The sequence below is a fragment of the Cydia fagiglandana genome, chromosome 18 (assembly GCF_963556715.1).
Source record: "Cydia fagiglandana chromosome 18, ilCydFagi1.1, whole genome shotgun sequence".
In the NCBI taxonomy this organism is placed as follows: Eukaryota; Metazoa; Arthropoda; class Insecta; order Lepidoptera; family Tortricidae; genus Cydia; species Cydia fagiglandana.
In genome coordinates, this window is record NC_085949.1 from 3,648,397 (window position 1) to 3,665,876 (window position 17,480).

Sequence of the window (17,480 nt, forward strand, 5' to 3'; positions counted from 1 at the left end):
CTATTGCTTTGGAAAATAGCTTAAAAATAAAACAAAATGAATAGCAAATTTTTAATATTACTCCTCTTATAAATAAAACAAATACATTAAAACCAATTAACATTTTAATTAAACTTTAATTAAAACATTACGATCTAGTAAAGTAAATACATGTTCCCGTAACTAAAATAACCTAACACACAGTTAAAACAGTGCAAAACATCTACAACACTAAGTATGGTAGACGATAGAATTTACAAAATCATTTCTTTTAGTATGCTAAGTGGTATCTTCCATATGTACAAACTCCTGTCCTTGTATCCGGCGATAATCTGAAAAAAAAAACAACTGTGTAGTTTACATCACAAATATTACAAAATTACCTATCGTTCTTAAGGCGGTACAATGCTAATAGTACAGTCGCCATCAGATATATCAGCGGCCAACGTGCTTACAAATATCTGAGCACGAATTTACTGTCAAGGCGCTAGAGTGCGTGTTTAGATAGTGTGTGGTGTGGCTGACCTTGGTGCCGACGACGGCGAGCGACAGCAGCATGAGCCCCGGGCCGCGCAGCTGCGCCAGCGGCCGGGCTCCGCCCTCGCGGTACACGTACACGCAGCCGTCGTAGCAGCCCGCCCGTCACGTGTGTGGTACAGTACAGCTCACCTTGGTGCCGACGACGGCGAGCGACAGCAGCATGAGCCCCGGGCCGCGCAGCTGCGCCAGCGGCCGGGCTCCGCCCTCGCGGTACACGTACACGCAGCCGTCGTAGCAGCCCGCCCGTCGCGTGTGTGGTACAGTACAGCTCACCTTGGTGCCGACGACGGCGAGCGACAGCAGCATGAGCCCCGGGCCGCGCAGCTGCGCCAGCGGCCGGGCTCCGCCCTCGCGGTACACGTACACGCAGCCGTCGTAGCAGCCCGCCCGTCACGTGTGTGGTACAGTACAGCTCACCTTGGTGCCGACGACGGCGAGCGACAGCAGCATGAGCCCCGGGCCGCGCAGCTGCGCCAGCGGCCGGGCTCCGCCCTCGCGGTACACGTACACGCAGCCGTCGTAGCAGCCCGCCCGTCGCGTGTGTGGTACAGTACAGCTCACCTTGGTGCCGACGACGGCGAGCGACAGCAGCATGAGCCCCGGGCCGCGCAGCTGCGCCAGCGGCCGGGCTCCGCCCTCGCGGTACACGTACACGCAGCCGTCGTAGCAGCCCGCCCGTCGCGTGTGTGGTACAGTACAGCTCACCTTGGTGCCGACGACGGCGAGCGACAGCAGCATGAGCCCCGGGCCGCGCAGCTGCGCCAGCGGCCGGGCTCCGCCCTCGCGGTACACGTACACGCAGCCGTCGTAGCAGCCCGCCCGTCGCGTGTGTGGTACAGTACAGCTCACCTTGGTGCCGACGACGGCGAGCGACAGCAGCATGAGCCCCGGGCCGCGCAGCTGCGCCAGCGGCCGGGCTCCGCCCTCGCGGTACACGTACACGCAGCCGTCGTAGCAGCCCGCCCGTCGCGTGTGTGGTACAGTACAGCTCACCTTGGTGCCGACGACGGCGAGCGACAGCAGCATGAGCCCCGGGCCGCGCAGCTGCGCCAGCGGCCGGGCTCCGCCCTCGCGGTACACGTACACGCAGCCGTCGTAGCAGCCCGCCCGTCGCGTGTGTGGTACAGTACAGCTCACCTTGGTGCCGACGACGGCGAGCGACAGCAGCATGAGCCCCGGGCCGCGCAGCTGCGCCAGCGGCCGGGCTCCGCCCTCGCGGTACACGTACACGCAGCCGTCGTAGCAGCCCGCGAAGATCAGGCCTCCCGTGGCCCTCAGGCACACCGCACCTTTGCCGCCCGAGTGCGTGCCGCAGTGCGACCCGCTCTGACAATCATAACAACAGTTGTAGTTCAAGTGAAACAGATATAGCAAGAATGCATCACAGTCCTATAGCTATATCACAGCATTATGTAATAGTAAATAGTTCTACCGTACAGAACTGACACTTCTTTCAAAACCGAATTGTAACAGTGATTCAGGCCATTCAGGCAGTGGGAAAATACTCCTCACTTCGGTCGAACTCGGCTCCGCTCGGCTCAGCATTTCTCCGAGCAATTATTAGAGTTGACACAACTTGACGTCCCTTTGCATGCACGACCGCAGGTAAGATAATGGCTTAAATTTTGACAACCCTAAATAACCAAAAGGGATAGTGCCATATATTAAAAAGTGACAGCTTGATTCAACCCTGAACCGCTGTCAAATTTCGGTTTTGTAGGAAGTTTCCTTTCTGTACGGTAGTATTATTATTTATTCTGTGATTAGGGCTCATGTAGACGATGCGAGAACTCGCATGCGAGTTTCATTACATTGCGGGTTTTTGATCGGTCGGTTGGACGTAACCGACAGTCCGCAATGTAACTAAAATCACATGCGAGTTCACGCGCCGTCTAAATCAGCTCTTATAGTTCAAGTGAAAAAGATATAGCAAGAGTGAATCACGGTCATAGGACCGTGAGCGATGGCGCTATATCACAGAATAAAATAAATATAGTACTACCGTTGAATAACCGAAATAACACTGCCTTCAACACCGAAGTTTGACAGCGATTCAGGCCATTCAGGGACGAATTATGTTGTCCCTTTCTAATCTACCCCTATCACTATCCCTTTCGGCTATTTAGGGTTGTCAAAATTGAAGTCATTATCTTATCTGTGGTCGTGCACGCAAAAAAACGTCAAGTGGTGCCAACCCTTATAACTGCTGACCCCACTGGCTATACACGATTTAGCAGAGTGAGACAGCATTCTTAGTGCTATGTGCGCTTCGCTACCTATAGGAAGCGTACGTAAACTGTAGACGACAGCACAGAAGCTCCCTATTCATTGGCGCGAAGCATTATGTCAAATTTCCACTTCCAGATCTAACCCACTAGATGGCAGCACCTACTTAGAAGCGTGAATTTAATATGTATGAAAAACATATTGAAACTATAATAAGACCTTTTTAATAACAAAAGTTCCGTGAGACACAGACATATTGAATACACATGTCGAGCGTTTTTCGACTTAAAATACGTGACCCGTTAATATATTTTTTCTTCTCCCGTACTTTTATTTGTCATTTAAAGGGTCGTGCACACACCTTTAAAACCCTACCTTATAGTTGTCAAGACAAGTCTTTAGTCTATTCCCCAAAAAAGAATTTGTGCATACACGCAGTATCTTTTTGACGATTTTACGATACTTCGTGTAATGACCACTTAAAAAATATTGAATGAAATACAGTGTTGCCAACCTTATTTTAAATGTCATCTCTGACAAATAAGTGAACCATAGACTTTTTTTTAAAATTTTATTCATTCATTCTTTCATTCTTTTCCCGCCCGTACCCTCCATTTTTGCTACTTCTTGATTTAAAAATATTTGTTAAATTAAGAATTTTATTTCAAAGTAAGTGCTGGGTCGTAGAAAAAGTATTGTATGAAACGTTTAACTGAGTCAAAAAATACTCTTGGCGTCTTTGGGTGGAATCACATCTGTCAGTATCGAGCCGCATTTTATATATGAGAAATTGCTCGTTAGTATGAAGATGCGTGCGCATGCGGGAAGGTGAAAGCATGCGTACGCATCATCATACTAACGAGCAATTTCTCATATATAAAATGCGGCTCGATGCTGACAGATGTGATTCCACCCTTTATTAACAATTTTCGGCTTCGCCTCAAATTGTTACTCACGCCACTCGCCTTTTTTGACCTCTCTTAAACAACGGTTGCATAAAATACTATAATAAGACCTTTTTTGTCAACACCACAGTACTCACATTATAGTCGAACACGTGTATCTGGTGGCTGGAGGTCCCGCAGTAGACCTTGCCCTCCTCGAACACGAGTGTGTACACCGTCATGCGTGGACCCTCTAGAGTCCGCATGAGGAGTCCGGTTTGGGCGTCCTTGATTGTCACGTTTTCGGAACGCGCGGCTACTAGCAACACCTGAAACAAAATTGCACATTTTGTATGGCCCTCAAGACTTCACTTGTACGAGTATAGTAATAAAACACAAATTGATCTAGTGAAATACTGTATTGTGTAAACCAGGGTTTTCCAATATTTTTTTGCATATTTAAAATTTTATCTCGGCGCTCTATAGTTCATTTTTATAGCATTAGTAATAAGGTAAACAATCTTGATGTGTCTTTTAATTGAAAAACACATTTTTAAAATAAGTTACGGCAAATATGCAACAATTATGAATCTAATACGATCATTTATATTCTTCTGCTTTCATAAGCTATCGTATAAAAATAGACAGTGTTATAGTCGCACCAAACAAAGTCTGCAGCGGATTTGATAGCCCACGCAGTGTAAGTGTTATGTATACTTACGTCATAATTTCATAGAAGTTTGACGTTTAAAATTACACTTGCACTTCGTGGGCTATCAAAATTGCTGCAGACTTTTTACGGTCCAATTTTATGTTACTTCCGTTATTTTTTTTAGGGGACATCTTACACAGATCAACCTAGCCCCAAACTAAGCATAGCTTGTACTATGGGTGCTAGGCGACGATATACATACTTATATAGATAAATACATTATATACATAGAAACCACCCATGACTAAGGAACAAAATAATAAATGCCCTTACCGGAATTCGATCCCAGGACCATTGGTTTCACAGGCAGGGTAGACTAGACTAGACCAGACCGGTCGTCAATTTATTCATGTATTTCATTGTGAGCCGAATCTATCTACCATCTTACCTTCCGTGGGCCCTCCTTCAGGGCGCGAAGGGCTAGAATAGACTGCTCAGAGAATTTCATCGTACTCCGCGGTATTAGCATGTTGTTCTGAAATGAGAAAACAGATTTTTCACCTCAGCAGCTCGAACAAGGGCACTTTGCTTCTTAAAAACAGTGAGCAAAATGCGATTTTGCTCACTGAGTCATTTTGTCTCACTCAGTGAGCAAAATCGCATTTTGCTCACTGAGTGAGACAAAATGTCATTCAAGTGACTTTTATAGTCAAATGTCATTTCAACATGCGGGGTCTAATACAAGTTTATACTTGGGTTCTATTATCTCTGTCCCTCTAGGTATGTTCTCACTGCTTAGGGTGAAAAATTTTGTGTACTACACGAGATCAAAGTTATTTACATCTCGTGCGCTTTTGAATCCCTTACTACGCTCAAGATTCTAAATTAGATTCACTCGCTACGCTCGTGAATCTATTATAGAATCTTTCGCTTGCACGGGACTCAAAATAAGCACTCGAAGAAATATCAAATATTGATCTCTTGTTGTACAAATAACTATAGTACACTTACTAGTCTGTTACCAAGTTTAATTTCTTATTCATAGTTTTTTTTTTAATAAACAATGTTATAAATGGGCAATTTCATTTTAACTTGTACTTTAAAGCGCGGCTTAAGTCGTGTTTCGTCTAACCGTCACATTCCTGACAAAATGTAAGGGATTTGATATTGATTGTCAGTTTTGTGACGATTGCTAACCAGCCGTTAATGGAACACAGTAAAGTGAAAATGTCCAAATACACAATATCATCATATCATACGAGTATATAGGTTGTCTGGAAGAGATCGCTATTTAGCGATAAGACCGCCGGTCGTCTGCCTTTACATTTAATCAATTGTTCTTTTCTTTTATATCTTTTTACTGAGGTGTGTCAATAAAGAGTATATATTCTAACCATCTATCATTCCCGGGGTAAGCAAATGATCATCATGTTGTAGACAGACTTGCCATCGATCCATATAATGTGACGCAGTTCGCAGAACGCATTCTGCTAACTGGAGACCAAGACCTAAGACTAAGCATTGACATAGATAGGACTGGCTTACGGGCAATAATAATGAGGCATGACAGGGGCCAGTACAGCGATGTGAAACTGCTACAACGCGATTGGTTGATGAGTTCGCATCACGCGCGCGATTGGTTGACGAGTTCGCATCACGCGCGCGATTTGTCGCAACTAGTTGCGTTAGACTGCACGATCGGCTGGAATTCGTGAGTAGCACCGCTGAACTAATACCATTTTCAGTGCCCCATTAGCCCATTCTTAAATATTATACGTCAATGGATCTAAGCTGTTCGCATACCTTGCATTCATACTGCGTGACGAACCCCGTTCTGGTGCCCACGTACACGGTGTCCCACGCGCGGTCCATGGTCTGGATGGGGCTCAGCACGTTGCACTCTGGACCCTTCTCCAACCCAGTCTGATAAAAAAATAAAAAATTGTGACTATAATGAAACACAGCCAACTTGTCAGTAGAAAAAGGCGCGATATTCAAATTTTCTATAGAAAGTCAACTGCCACTTTGTTCTACTTTTCCTTTAGTATTTGATAAGGTTGCTGTGCCTGAGTATATATTTTCTTTTTTTATAGAACCCTGAAAAACTAGAATTTTAAGAGCCACTTGCACCATCCCATTAAGCCAGGGTTAACCCGTTAAACCTGGAGCTACCAGTACAATTTGACACTGGGTTAACGGTTTAACCAGTTAAGTGGGTTAGTGAATGGTGCAAGTGGCCCTTAAACAAATCGTAGATAACACTTTATTACATTCAGACATTGCTTTGTCTAAGGCTAAAAATAGTTCTAAAGCTGATACATAACATAAGATACACCTGGTCATTAATTATTTTTTTTTACTACACCCAAATTACAAAACTACAAAACCTATAAATAACAACACATAATTACAAAGTACAAATTACATAACATAAAAAAAAAACACACACAAGTCAAAAACAAAACAGTCACCGTCAGTCAAATATCCCACCCCGCGTCATCCCTGGCGCAAAGGTGCCCAAAACGCTTGCCGCATTACCGCGCTGAATCGCGATGGACAACCTCTGCACCAGGAATGACCCGGAGCGGGGATCCAGGCCTCTATCTCGCAACCGGTTCCCAACCTCCTTAAAAAACTCTCTAGCCTCTGAGCACCAACATCCAGCCGTTTCGACTGCCAGAGGCACAAACAAATAGCCGTCCAATTCCGCATACGGTATAATATGTAATAATTAAACAAATTAGGTATAATATGTAATAATTCGCCTTTCTGCTGAGTGCACATAAATAAATAGGATGCATTCAAATGATACCAGATTTTACAAGCTCAGCAATTTGCAACGCATTACAATGTTTAGTTGTATCAGTAAAAAATAATGGTGTCAATTTCCGATGATTCTGTGGACGGCTATTTGACACCACTGGTTTGCATGACATATCAAAATTGATTTTAATAAGCAGAGTCTGCGGACGATGCTATTAGTTCAAGTCTCACCCAAGGCAGTTATTTTTTCACTTTTAATTTTATGACATATCAATCTCACTATCTTGCTGTGTATAATGCTATCTCCTTCACCCTTGTTAAATAAGACCAACCAAGGGTGAAAGAGACGGCATTATGACCTGACTCGCCATTTTTGCGGCAAGTATAGTATTTAAAGTACTCACCTCTAAATCATAGTACCGAATCCTCGAGTCCAGAGAGCCAGTGTACACAGTGGTCCCGTACTTCTCCTTGACGATGATGAGACACGTGACCGCCAAGTTTGACCCTCGCAATGTGGTCAACAGTTGACCTTCGCTGTTGAAATGATACACGTTGCCGTCTAGGCATGCTGCTACGAAGTTGTTGTCTATGGCCTGAAAAGATTAGAAAGTTTAAAGCTTTTTTTAAGTATAAAAAAACGAAAAAAGTCAAAGGAAGAGGCGTAGCAATGGGAAATAGACAATACGAGTAAATGAATAAATAATCTATAGTTCGTTTTTTTTAGCATTAGAAAGAACTTGAAAGAAGGTAAGCAATCTTGACATGCCTTTTAATTGAAAAACACTTCTTAAAAATCAATAACTTTTACTTATGAAAGCAGAAGAATATAAATGATCGTATTAGATTCATCATTGTTACATATTTGCCGTAACTTATTTTTAAAATGTGATTTTCAATTAAAAGACACATCAAGATTGTTTACCTTATTTCTAATGCTAAAAAAAACGAACTATAATACCTTTAAACGCTTACAAGTCTTGTTTAATTATATTAATATTTCGGGGATCTCGGAAACAGCTCTATCGATTTCGATGAGATTTGCTATATGGAGGTTTTCAGGGGCGATAAATCGATCTAGCTAGGGCTATATGGGTCTATATGGGAAAACGCGCATTTTTGAGTTTTTATATGTTAGATATTTCATTTAACATACACATACCTCTATTGCAAGCACAGCATCAGCATTTCCAGTGACCGTGATAGATTCCCGCTTCAGGGCCTCATCTGACGAATAGTCGAACATCTTACACTCATCCTCACATTGCCCCTCTACCACCACCACATCATCTGACGACGACTGACTGTTATCCACAATTATGTCATCACCTATCGAAACTCTCTCCGTCTCCTTCCCTCCTGACTTAACTTCACAATTGTCCCCGATAACTATATCTTCCGATACATCTAACATGTCTAACATGTCAGTAGGATCAACTGTCTGTTCTACTGCATCTGGCACTTCTATTACCACTTTTTGAGTTTCAGGTTCATTAACTTTCTCATCTTTCGTGTGTTGTGTCTCATCTTTTATTATAACAGGCTCTTTTGGTGGTTCATCTGATTTCCCAGATCTAGAAAGGTACTTGCTGAAATCCTCTCTAGTTAAAACTACTTGGCATTCTTTTAATGTGAAATCAGTGAGATTGACAGCAGGCTTGGTAGATTTAGTTTTCTTTGGCGGCTGTTTTTTAGCTTTAGATTTTGCCTTTTTAGATTTGCTTTTCTTTGTGACTGGGGCTTCCTCCGGATTTTCAAAATCATCAAGGGATATGATATCTTCTAAAGGCCGGTCATCGGTAATAATCTGCTCAATCAATGATATGTTGGGAGCAGCTGATTTCTTATTGCTTTTATTGCGAACAGTAGGACTTTGGGAGCTTTTCCGTTGCCTCTCTGACGCTGCTCGACGTTGACTTCGTTTAGTCTTTTTAGGGGATTCAATGGTTACATCTTGCACACTCTCAAGTGCAATTTGTTCTAATTCTTCCACTGGAATATTGGTAAAATTATCCACTATGACGTCTTCTGATAAGCCCTCGTCATTAGTGTCATCCTTACCATCTTCATTAGGAGTAACATTTAAAACAGTCATACCCAAATTCTGCATAGCATTAGAACATGATTCTTTAGTCTCAATAGAATTGTACAGTTTAAACTTCTCTTGTAGTAATACTTGTATTTCGAGATCAATTTCTTTCATCCTCTCGAAGGTGTCACTAGATTTTATTTGCGACTTTTCGATAACAACAGGATCTGTTTGAGTAGCTCTTGTTGCCAATTTTTTAACATCTGTTTGGCATAGTCTTGATACTGAACTTTTGGACAAAGTTGTCTGTGTTTCTTTATTACGTGATTTATGAATCATTTGTGTCCCCACATTTCGTTTGATCACCTTGGTAGATTCTGGTGTATTTTTGTCAATATTATCTTCTTTTTTAGAAGCTGGTGCTTGTGCTGTATTTCTACGTGCTTGGTGAACATTGGAGACTTTAACTGGATGAGTCAGAAACATATCTATTGTCTTAAGCTTATTCTTACTCTCCGTTTTGGGTTGTGATTCACTAGAACTATTATTGGTATCTACAGGGCTAACAATGGAATGACTGTTTGAGGATCGTTTCCTCTTATCTCCACTATCTTTCTTTTTTGGTGTTTCTTTCCTCTTCACATATTTATCTGAATAAGCTTTATCACTGGATTCAACAGTTTTACCATCTTTTGGTAACTCTTTTCCACTTTCGTCCTTAGAGAAAAATAAATTGAATATGGACTTAGCCGCATCACATTTCTTTTCTGTGGACTTTGCTCCACAATCATTTACATTTATGATAATATTTTTATTTAATATCTGTTTATTAGCTTCAGGACTGACATCACTCTTTTTCCGCTTTTCTTTTCGATGAGAAGGCTTTTGATCAATGGATCTTTTTCGAGAATTTGGTGCAATAGTAGACTTGACTGTATTAGAGTTTTCTGACTTTAAACTTTCTTGGCTGTCTGTAACCTCTGGATTGTATTCATGCTTTATATTCTCAGTATTCAATTCTTGATCATCATCTTTGCCTTGACTAGTGTCATGTATGGACACATCACTGTCATCTTTTTTCTTTTCGCTTTTTGAATGACTCCTTCTATGACTCCTCCGTGCTTTATTAGTAGAAGAAGATAATTTTAAGGGTGATTTAGCAATATTCAGTAACTGGTTATCAATTTCCTTTTTTATTGAAGCTGGATCTATTTCCGGGCTAAGCAAAACTTCCTTTTTAACAGGTTTGTTTGGTGGAATATCTTTCACAGGGCTTATTAGTTCTACTTTTGTTTCATTCTCATTCCTGACAAGGTTTTTCTCATTAGCAGCCATGTATTGTTTGTCCAATTCGGCTTCAATAAAATTGTGGTCAACAGCAACATGATACTGCTTGTCTAAGTCTGCGAAAGGATCTTCCTCTTCAGAGAGCTGCTCTACGTTTGCATCAAACACTGGTGGTGGAGTCACTAGCTTACGTCTTGCATCATTAAACCTATTCCGTTCTTCATCAATGCTGCGTCTCATTTGATGGCGACTTTCAGCACTTTGCTTCTTGAGCTGGCTGTAGTCACAACTCTTTCTGGCAGCTCTTCTTTCAAATAATTTAGCAGGCTCGTCATAGTTGTACTGCTCGTTTTGCTCACGCCCCCTTGGATTTTCTGGAGTGTCTTGCTCAGGAAAATTGGTTGGTGAAAACTGCCTGTCTTCATAGTAAGAGTGGTTTTCTTCTTCAGGGTAGTTTGGCAGTACATCGTTACTGAAATCTGTATTATCATATGCATCATTATTAGGATAGTCTGTATTGATAGCAAATTCTTCCGATGGGTAGTAATTAGGATCTTCGTCACCTCTTTCAAATCTTTGATCAAATTCGTCTAGTTGCAGAACTTTGTTTAACTCTGCCATTACCAGCGGCTTGATATCTTCTAGCAAAACTGTATCCTGAGGTTCTAGGATACACTGCATTTGTTTCATAAATGTATCTTCATAAATAGTGTTGTTGTCATCGTGTATAAACTCTGCACTTGAGCTACATAGTGACTTCTCTGCAACAGACCTCAAATGTCTGTCCAAGCTGTTTTGAGACTCTGTTATAAGACTGCTAATGGCATATTCAAACTTGGAAGATGAATTTGGATTGTCCATCAACTTATTAAGTTTTTCCTTGTCCATTTTGAACAATTGGTGAACAATTTTGTTTTTTATTTTATCACAATTAGACTGGGTGTTCTGTCTTCGTCTCTGTATCCTCTTTCTGGTTGGAGGTGTCTGTGGTTCACTTTGGTATAAGGTGGTTGACGCTGCCTCGGAGTCTGTCCTCGGATTCTGATCAGGAGGAGGATCTGTATTGTTATGAGATTCATTCCGATTTAATAGCCTTCTTCTGACAATATCTACAGTGTCATCAACAGAGCGGCTGAATGAATTCGAGTTGTCTATAGCCGAGGCTACATTTGTTCCGTAATGGTCAGATGAAGGTGGTCTATGGCTTGTAAAATTGGGAATAATGTTCCCGTCCACATTGTCATGGTACTGGCTTGGTCGTCTGTGACCTCTGTCATCGTAACTAGCCCTCCTATCTTCAGTTGGAGGGTTAGCCCATGGTGAAATAGGATGTTTCCCAGGAGTATGAGGCGAATTAAAGTTTTGCCTGTGGTCGACATCACCCATACTATTAATGTGACGCTGGTCATTTTTTCTGGTCTCACAGTAACTGACCAAATTTTTGTAATTATCACTGGTGTCATCATTTCTTAAATGGGGCGGTTGATAGTTATAGCGGTCAGTGGGCCCTGGAAATCGAGGCCGATTATCGTGCGGTCCAAATGATCGACGGTCAACTCCTCGCATTCGATGGTTTGGTCCCATGTGAGGATTGTAATGTCCTCCTCTGTTCAATCTTGGCCCCCCATATCTTTAAACAAAAAAATTACAGGTTTATAATCTCAAATTTTTACTACAGAAGCTTAACTAGTGTTTTATTACCATTTTATTACAATAAGATGAAGGCAGAAAAACGTAAGTAAATAAAAAAACTCTGGGCACGTTTTAGGCGCGCAATATGATGCAATCTAATTATTTACTGTTTAGTGGTTATTTTGACTTACTTGGCGGGTAGGTCTAGTAGAGGGTATTGTTGGGGAGGTCCATGCCGAGGCACACCGCCTCCGCGAGGCCAAAAATGTCTTGGATTTTCATTCCGCCATCCACCGATGCCAGAATGACCTCGCCTCATTTTGGCGGTTTTACCACATATTCACAACACAGAAATGAGAAATAAGATTATTTATAGGGAAACGGTATATTAGCGTCGAAACTAAGATATAACGCGTCAATAAACAAGTAATCCCCCTTAAATAATAATAAAAATACACAGCAAACGTTTCCGTCAATCCGTATCTACCTATTTTTTTTTAATTTGTTGATAATTTGACAGTTATCAATGTTGCCATTGTATCGAATTATGGAAGGTAGAGGTAGTATCGAATGTTTGTGAATGTGAATGTTTTTCACGCAATCGTTTGAGAATCGAGTTGTTTAAAAAAACGTTTTGTATAGTTTTGTCAAAGGACTGTCTCATTTCAATCATAGACAGAGAGAATCATACTATCTTTGTCCTACACTAGTAGCACCCAAAAGAAAAGGATCAGTATAGTTTTCCTGGTTCTTACAGACTAACAAATTGGTTTGACCAACTATAGTTGTATCAGGCTTTGATCCAAGTAGAGATATCCTCCATTCCATTATATGTATAATACTTCGTTTTTTTTAGCATTAGAAATTAAGTAAACAATCTTGATGAGTCTTTTAACTGAAAAACACGTTTTAAAAATAAGTCACGGCAAATATGTAACAATTATGAATCTAATACGATCATTTATATTCTTCTGCTTTCATAAGTAATAGTTTTTGATTTTTAAAAAGCGTTTTTCAATTAAAAGAGATGTCAAGATCGCTTACCTTCTTGCAAGTTCTTTCTAATGCTAAAACGAACTATAGTTTCTTTTGAAACCGATTCGCCTAGTCAAGAAAATACAAGCTTGATACAAGCCCGCTCCACAGTGCGCGAAACGCGGCGCGAAGCCGCGAGTGTGGAGTCGATTTCGCAGGTCCGTGAAATCGACTCCACACTCGCGTTCGCAGCTTCGCTCTGGTCGCGCTGCGATAAGCCTCCTCCACACTCGTGCGCGAATCGCGGCGCGAAGCTGTGCGCGAATCGCGGCGCGAAGCTGTCCGCGAAAATCGACTCCACACTCGCGTTCGCGGTTTCGCCCGCGATTCACGCGCATAGTCTGGAGGGGGCTATAGGCGCACCAGTTGAAGCCGGCTCTAGGTATTAGAAATTTAAACTGCCTGATTTAAGGTGGTTCTCCTTGCTCGATTTTCATACAACTTTCTTGGCACCCTAGCTCCTATTATATAGGGTTTCTTCACTTGTATATGTAATGTTTGGGTAGTATATACATTTCTATCTTCGCTTAACGTAAAAAAATACTAGATTTTGATTAAAATTATTAAGAAAAAAGCCTTTGAATATTGGTAAAATTTTGCCTCATTGCTTGTTTGTGTGAGTGATGCTTATAGTATCGGTGTAATTCTAACATGGCGACTTCATTTGACAAGTAATCATTTTTAATTTGTCAAAGGTGTAACAGATGGCACTTTAAAACCGCAACACAGATTACCTGTGTATTTTGTTTTATTTTCACTCAATAGAGGGAGGTATATTTAATGCACAAAGCATGTTACGAGTATACCTCCTTTCTGATATAATTTCATTCCCAGATTTAATATAACTTAATAATTATTATGATTATTACACAATAAAATACATTTATATATTTATAGAAAGGTCAGTCCAAACAATCATTCGCGTTACGGTCGTCCACCGAAAACCCTTGTGAATTCTGCTTTCGTTTCGGTAAATGTTCTCTGGAAAAGCCTATATTTATTGTAACAATGATTTTTAAACTAAAATACCTAGCTATATTTTTCTCAAAAATATATAGGTATGTGGAGAAAAATTTCATCTTCTTGTAAATAAACAAGATTCTATAATATCTTCTGCTTGTGCATAACAATAACATTAGTAGATGATATTTTTAGGGTTCCGTACCCAAAGGGTAAAACGGGACCCTATTACTAAGACTTCGCTGTCCGTCCGTCTGTCCGTCTGTCTGTCACCAGGCTGTATCTCACGAACCGTGATAGCTAGGCAGTTGAAATTTTCACAGATGATGTATTTCTGTTGCCGCTATAACAACAAATACTAAAAACAGAATAAAATAAAGATTTAAATGGGGCTCCCATACAACAAACGTGATTTTTGACCAAAGTTAAGCAACGTCGGGAGTGGTCAGTACTTGGATGGGTGACCGTTTTTTTTTTTGCTTTTTTTTTGTTTTTTTTTTGCATTATGGTACGGAACCCTTCGTGCGAGAGTCCGACTCGCACTTGCCTGGTTTTTTTTCAAAAATGCTGCCTTTCACCCGAGTTAAAACACTCTACTTTTCATTTCGCATACGAGGAAAGTAAAATGCATGTGTTTTTTTAAATACATTTTTATAGTAGGTGTTTTTGAGAGTAGGTATTTTTTAAAAGTAGGTATTTTCAATTAACAATTTGGCCAAAAGTAATTTATGGAATGGGGAGTCAAATATCAGAATGGAAATTGTATAACAAATCCATTTATACCCAAATTTCAATTGCTTATTGTAAAAAGAATAATAAAATCGTACTTGGAATTGGAACCTAAACTGCTCTAGTGCAGAAACGTATCATTTCCTGCACACCTTTTACAACAACAATGACCCTCTTTCATATATTCGGTCAAATTGTGCTTTTTGAAAAACTAATTATAGCCAGCCTTTTATGAATGTAGTATGATACCTTAGGGTATGGTGCTTTACGCACACTAGCGTCCCTTCCCCTCCCCCTGACACAACCCCCCTTTTTTGCATGAAATATGTCCCGGTTCACAGTTTTTTACATTTTTTGAGGAAAGAATATATTTTAGGAAAAAAGTGTCAATGAAAGAAATAATCCTTAATAAATTCTTAATAAAAAAGGTCATATTCATTTTTTTAATATGATGCACCTAAATCATGTATTAGCTTGTCAAAATTCGAAATAACATAGTTTTTACTTAGGGTTCGAAACTCATTTATTATACACGGTGTAACATGAGGAAACCGAATAATTTTAACAGCGTATTCCTAATCACATTTAGAGACAAAAATATCCTATAAACTTTTTTGAAATTCGCCTAGTTTCAGAGTTAATACCAATAAAAAAAAACAAGTTTCTATTGTTACATAGTTCAAAACGCCTTTTTGATGGCGATGTTGCTACTATGGGATTTAGTCTAAATATCCTTATTGATATGTCAAAAAGTGACAAGTAACACTTTGCAAAAACTAAAATCAATATGACCTTTTTTATTAAGAATTTATTAAGGATTATTTCTTTCATTGACACTTTTTTCCTAAAATATATTCTTTCCTCAAAAAATGTAAAAAACTGTGAACCGGGACATATTTCATGCAAAAAAGGGGGGTTGCGTCAGGGGGAGGGGAAGGGACGCTAGTGTGCGTAAAGCACCATACCCTATGGTATCATACTACATTCATAAAAGGCTGGCTATAATTAGTTTGTCTTCCCCATACATTAGAACACAATTTAACCGAATCAATAGCATGAGAAATGAAACGGATATTTCTTGTTTTCTTTGCATTAGCATTTTTCTCTCGATAATTTAATCAATTTGCAACATAAGTAGAAGAATCCTCATATATCCATAAATATCAAAATATAAAAGGACATACATTTTCAGAAGAATTCCCCGTGCGACGTTGCCAAATGGTTTAAAGTACAACATGCTCGCAACGTTTGGATGTCAATGAGTCGACAATGAAAAATTATATTTCAAATCAATTCAAACTTGATATTTTTGACAGTAATGGGTTACTTAAATAAGAAGGCATTTTTCGCCCGAGTCTACTATGGTCAAATGGTCTAGTGGCTTTTAGCTACTGAGTATAAGTCTAACAAGTTGAATAGCATGACAGGGTTCAAACCACGAACAAAGACTCATTTCTTTTTGTATTTATTTATTTAATTTGTTTCATCTTTTTGGTAATTTTATATGCCTTATTTTAAAATTTATTTTAAGTAAATGTGTTGTATTTGATTATTTCATTTATTTATTTATTTATTTATTTATTTGAAAACATAATATACAGCATTACAGTCGAAACCAAATCACTGTACACATCAAATTACAGAATACATAATGTATTTACACAATTTAGGAAAATCAGATCACAATCAACTTTCGTCCATCATCTCACAGTACCGCAGACACACCTGACACACAACCATCCATCGACTTGCAAACATATCGCATTCTGGTGCCCATGACAGAAGCGAGTTCAACAGCCTTAGAGCCCGCACAGCTGGTGAGTTTTTATGTGCTACAGTGCGTGTAATTGGTACTGCCAAAAGGTTGTGACTTCGCGGTCTAAGGAGATTTATATCATCATGTTTTCATGTAGGTATATCATTTCAATAAAATTTTGGAAACTTTTATTTTATACCTGGTCAAGCAAATCTTGTCAGTAAAAAAACCGGGCAAGTGCGAGTCGGACTCGCGCACGAAGGGTTCCGTACCATAATGCAAAAAAAAAACGGTCACCCATCCAAGTACTGACCACTCCCGACGTTGCTTAACTTTGGTCAAAAATCACGTTTGTTGTATGGGAGCCCCATTTAAATCTTTATTTTATTCTGTTTTTAGTATTTGTTGTTATAGCGGCAACAGAAATACATCATCTGTGAAAATTTCAACTGTCTAGCTATCACGGTTCGTGAGATACAGCCTGGTGACAGACGGACGGACGGACGGACGGACGGACAGCGAAGTCTTAGTAATAGGGTCCCGTTTTACCCTTTGGGTACGGAACCCTAAAAAGGCGCGAAATCCAAATGTTCTATGAACGATATCCCTTCGCGCCTACATTTTTCAAATTTGCCGCCTTTTTCTACTGACAAGATCTGCTTGACCAGCTATACTTCGTCGATAGTTGACTTCTTATGTACCTATTCCGCGATCCTAATTAGCCTCATGCATGACTTTTTTTTAATTATTTTAATCATTATTTATATCCTTTGAAAACCGGAAAATAAAAATACTTTTATAAATCTTCCCATAATATTATTAAAAAATAATTAAAATACTGAAAATATTTTACTCACGTAAGTTTAGTTTCGAAGAATAACATACGCTTAAAATAATTCAAAAGAGAATGCTAAAATTATAAAATAAAAAAAAACTGGCATTGTCGGGGTTTGAACCATGTATCTTAGCTACAATCTGATTTTTTTCAAAATAGAGGCTACGGGTGCC

The 17,480-nt window shown here is 40.1% G+C and overlaps 2 protein-coding genes across 2 annotated transcripts in view; one reads left to right on the top strand and one right to left on the bottom strand.

The window, feature by feature from the left end:
* LOC134673254 (DNA repair protein XRCC4-like) overlaps window positions 1-17,480 on the top strand; it is a 161,831-nt gene that overhangs the window by 113,892 nt on the left and 30,459 nt on the right. The window lies entirely within an intron of this gene.
* Window positions 40-12,479, bottom strand: LOC134673263 (uncharacterized). The gene is made up of 8 exons (XM_063531227.1): window positions 12,184-12,479; window positions 8,207-11,990; window positions 7,449-7,640; window positions 6,085-6,204; window positions 4,730-4,816; window positions 3,788-3,958; window positions 1,657-1,845; window positions 40-311 (listed from the first exon to the last, which is right to left on the bottom strand). Exons 1-8 carry the CDS (start codon window positions 12,309-12,311, stop codon window positions 234-236), a joined length of 4,749 nt encoding a protein of 1,582 aa, XP_063387297.1. The 5' UTR covers window positions 12,312-12,479; the 3' UTR covers window positions 40-233.

What these genes read in the sequence shown, in the direction of transcription:
- LOC134673263 (XM_063531227.1), bottom strand. Translation starts at nt 12,311, where the DNA reads ATGAGGCGAGGTCATTCTGGCATCGGTGGATGGCGGAATGAAAATCCA. An exon ending in CTACTAGACCTACCCGCCAA is followed by an intron (nt 11,991 to 12,183) that starts GTAAGTCAAAAT and finishes TTTTGTTTAAAG; the next exon opens with ATATGGGGGGCCAAGATTGA. An exon ending in TACACGTGTTCGACTATAAT is followed by an intron (nt 1,846 to 3,787) that starts GTGAGTACTGTG and finishes TATGATTGTCAG; the next exon opens with AGCGGGTCGCACTGCGGCAC.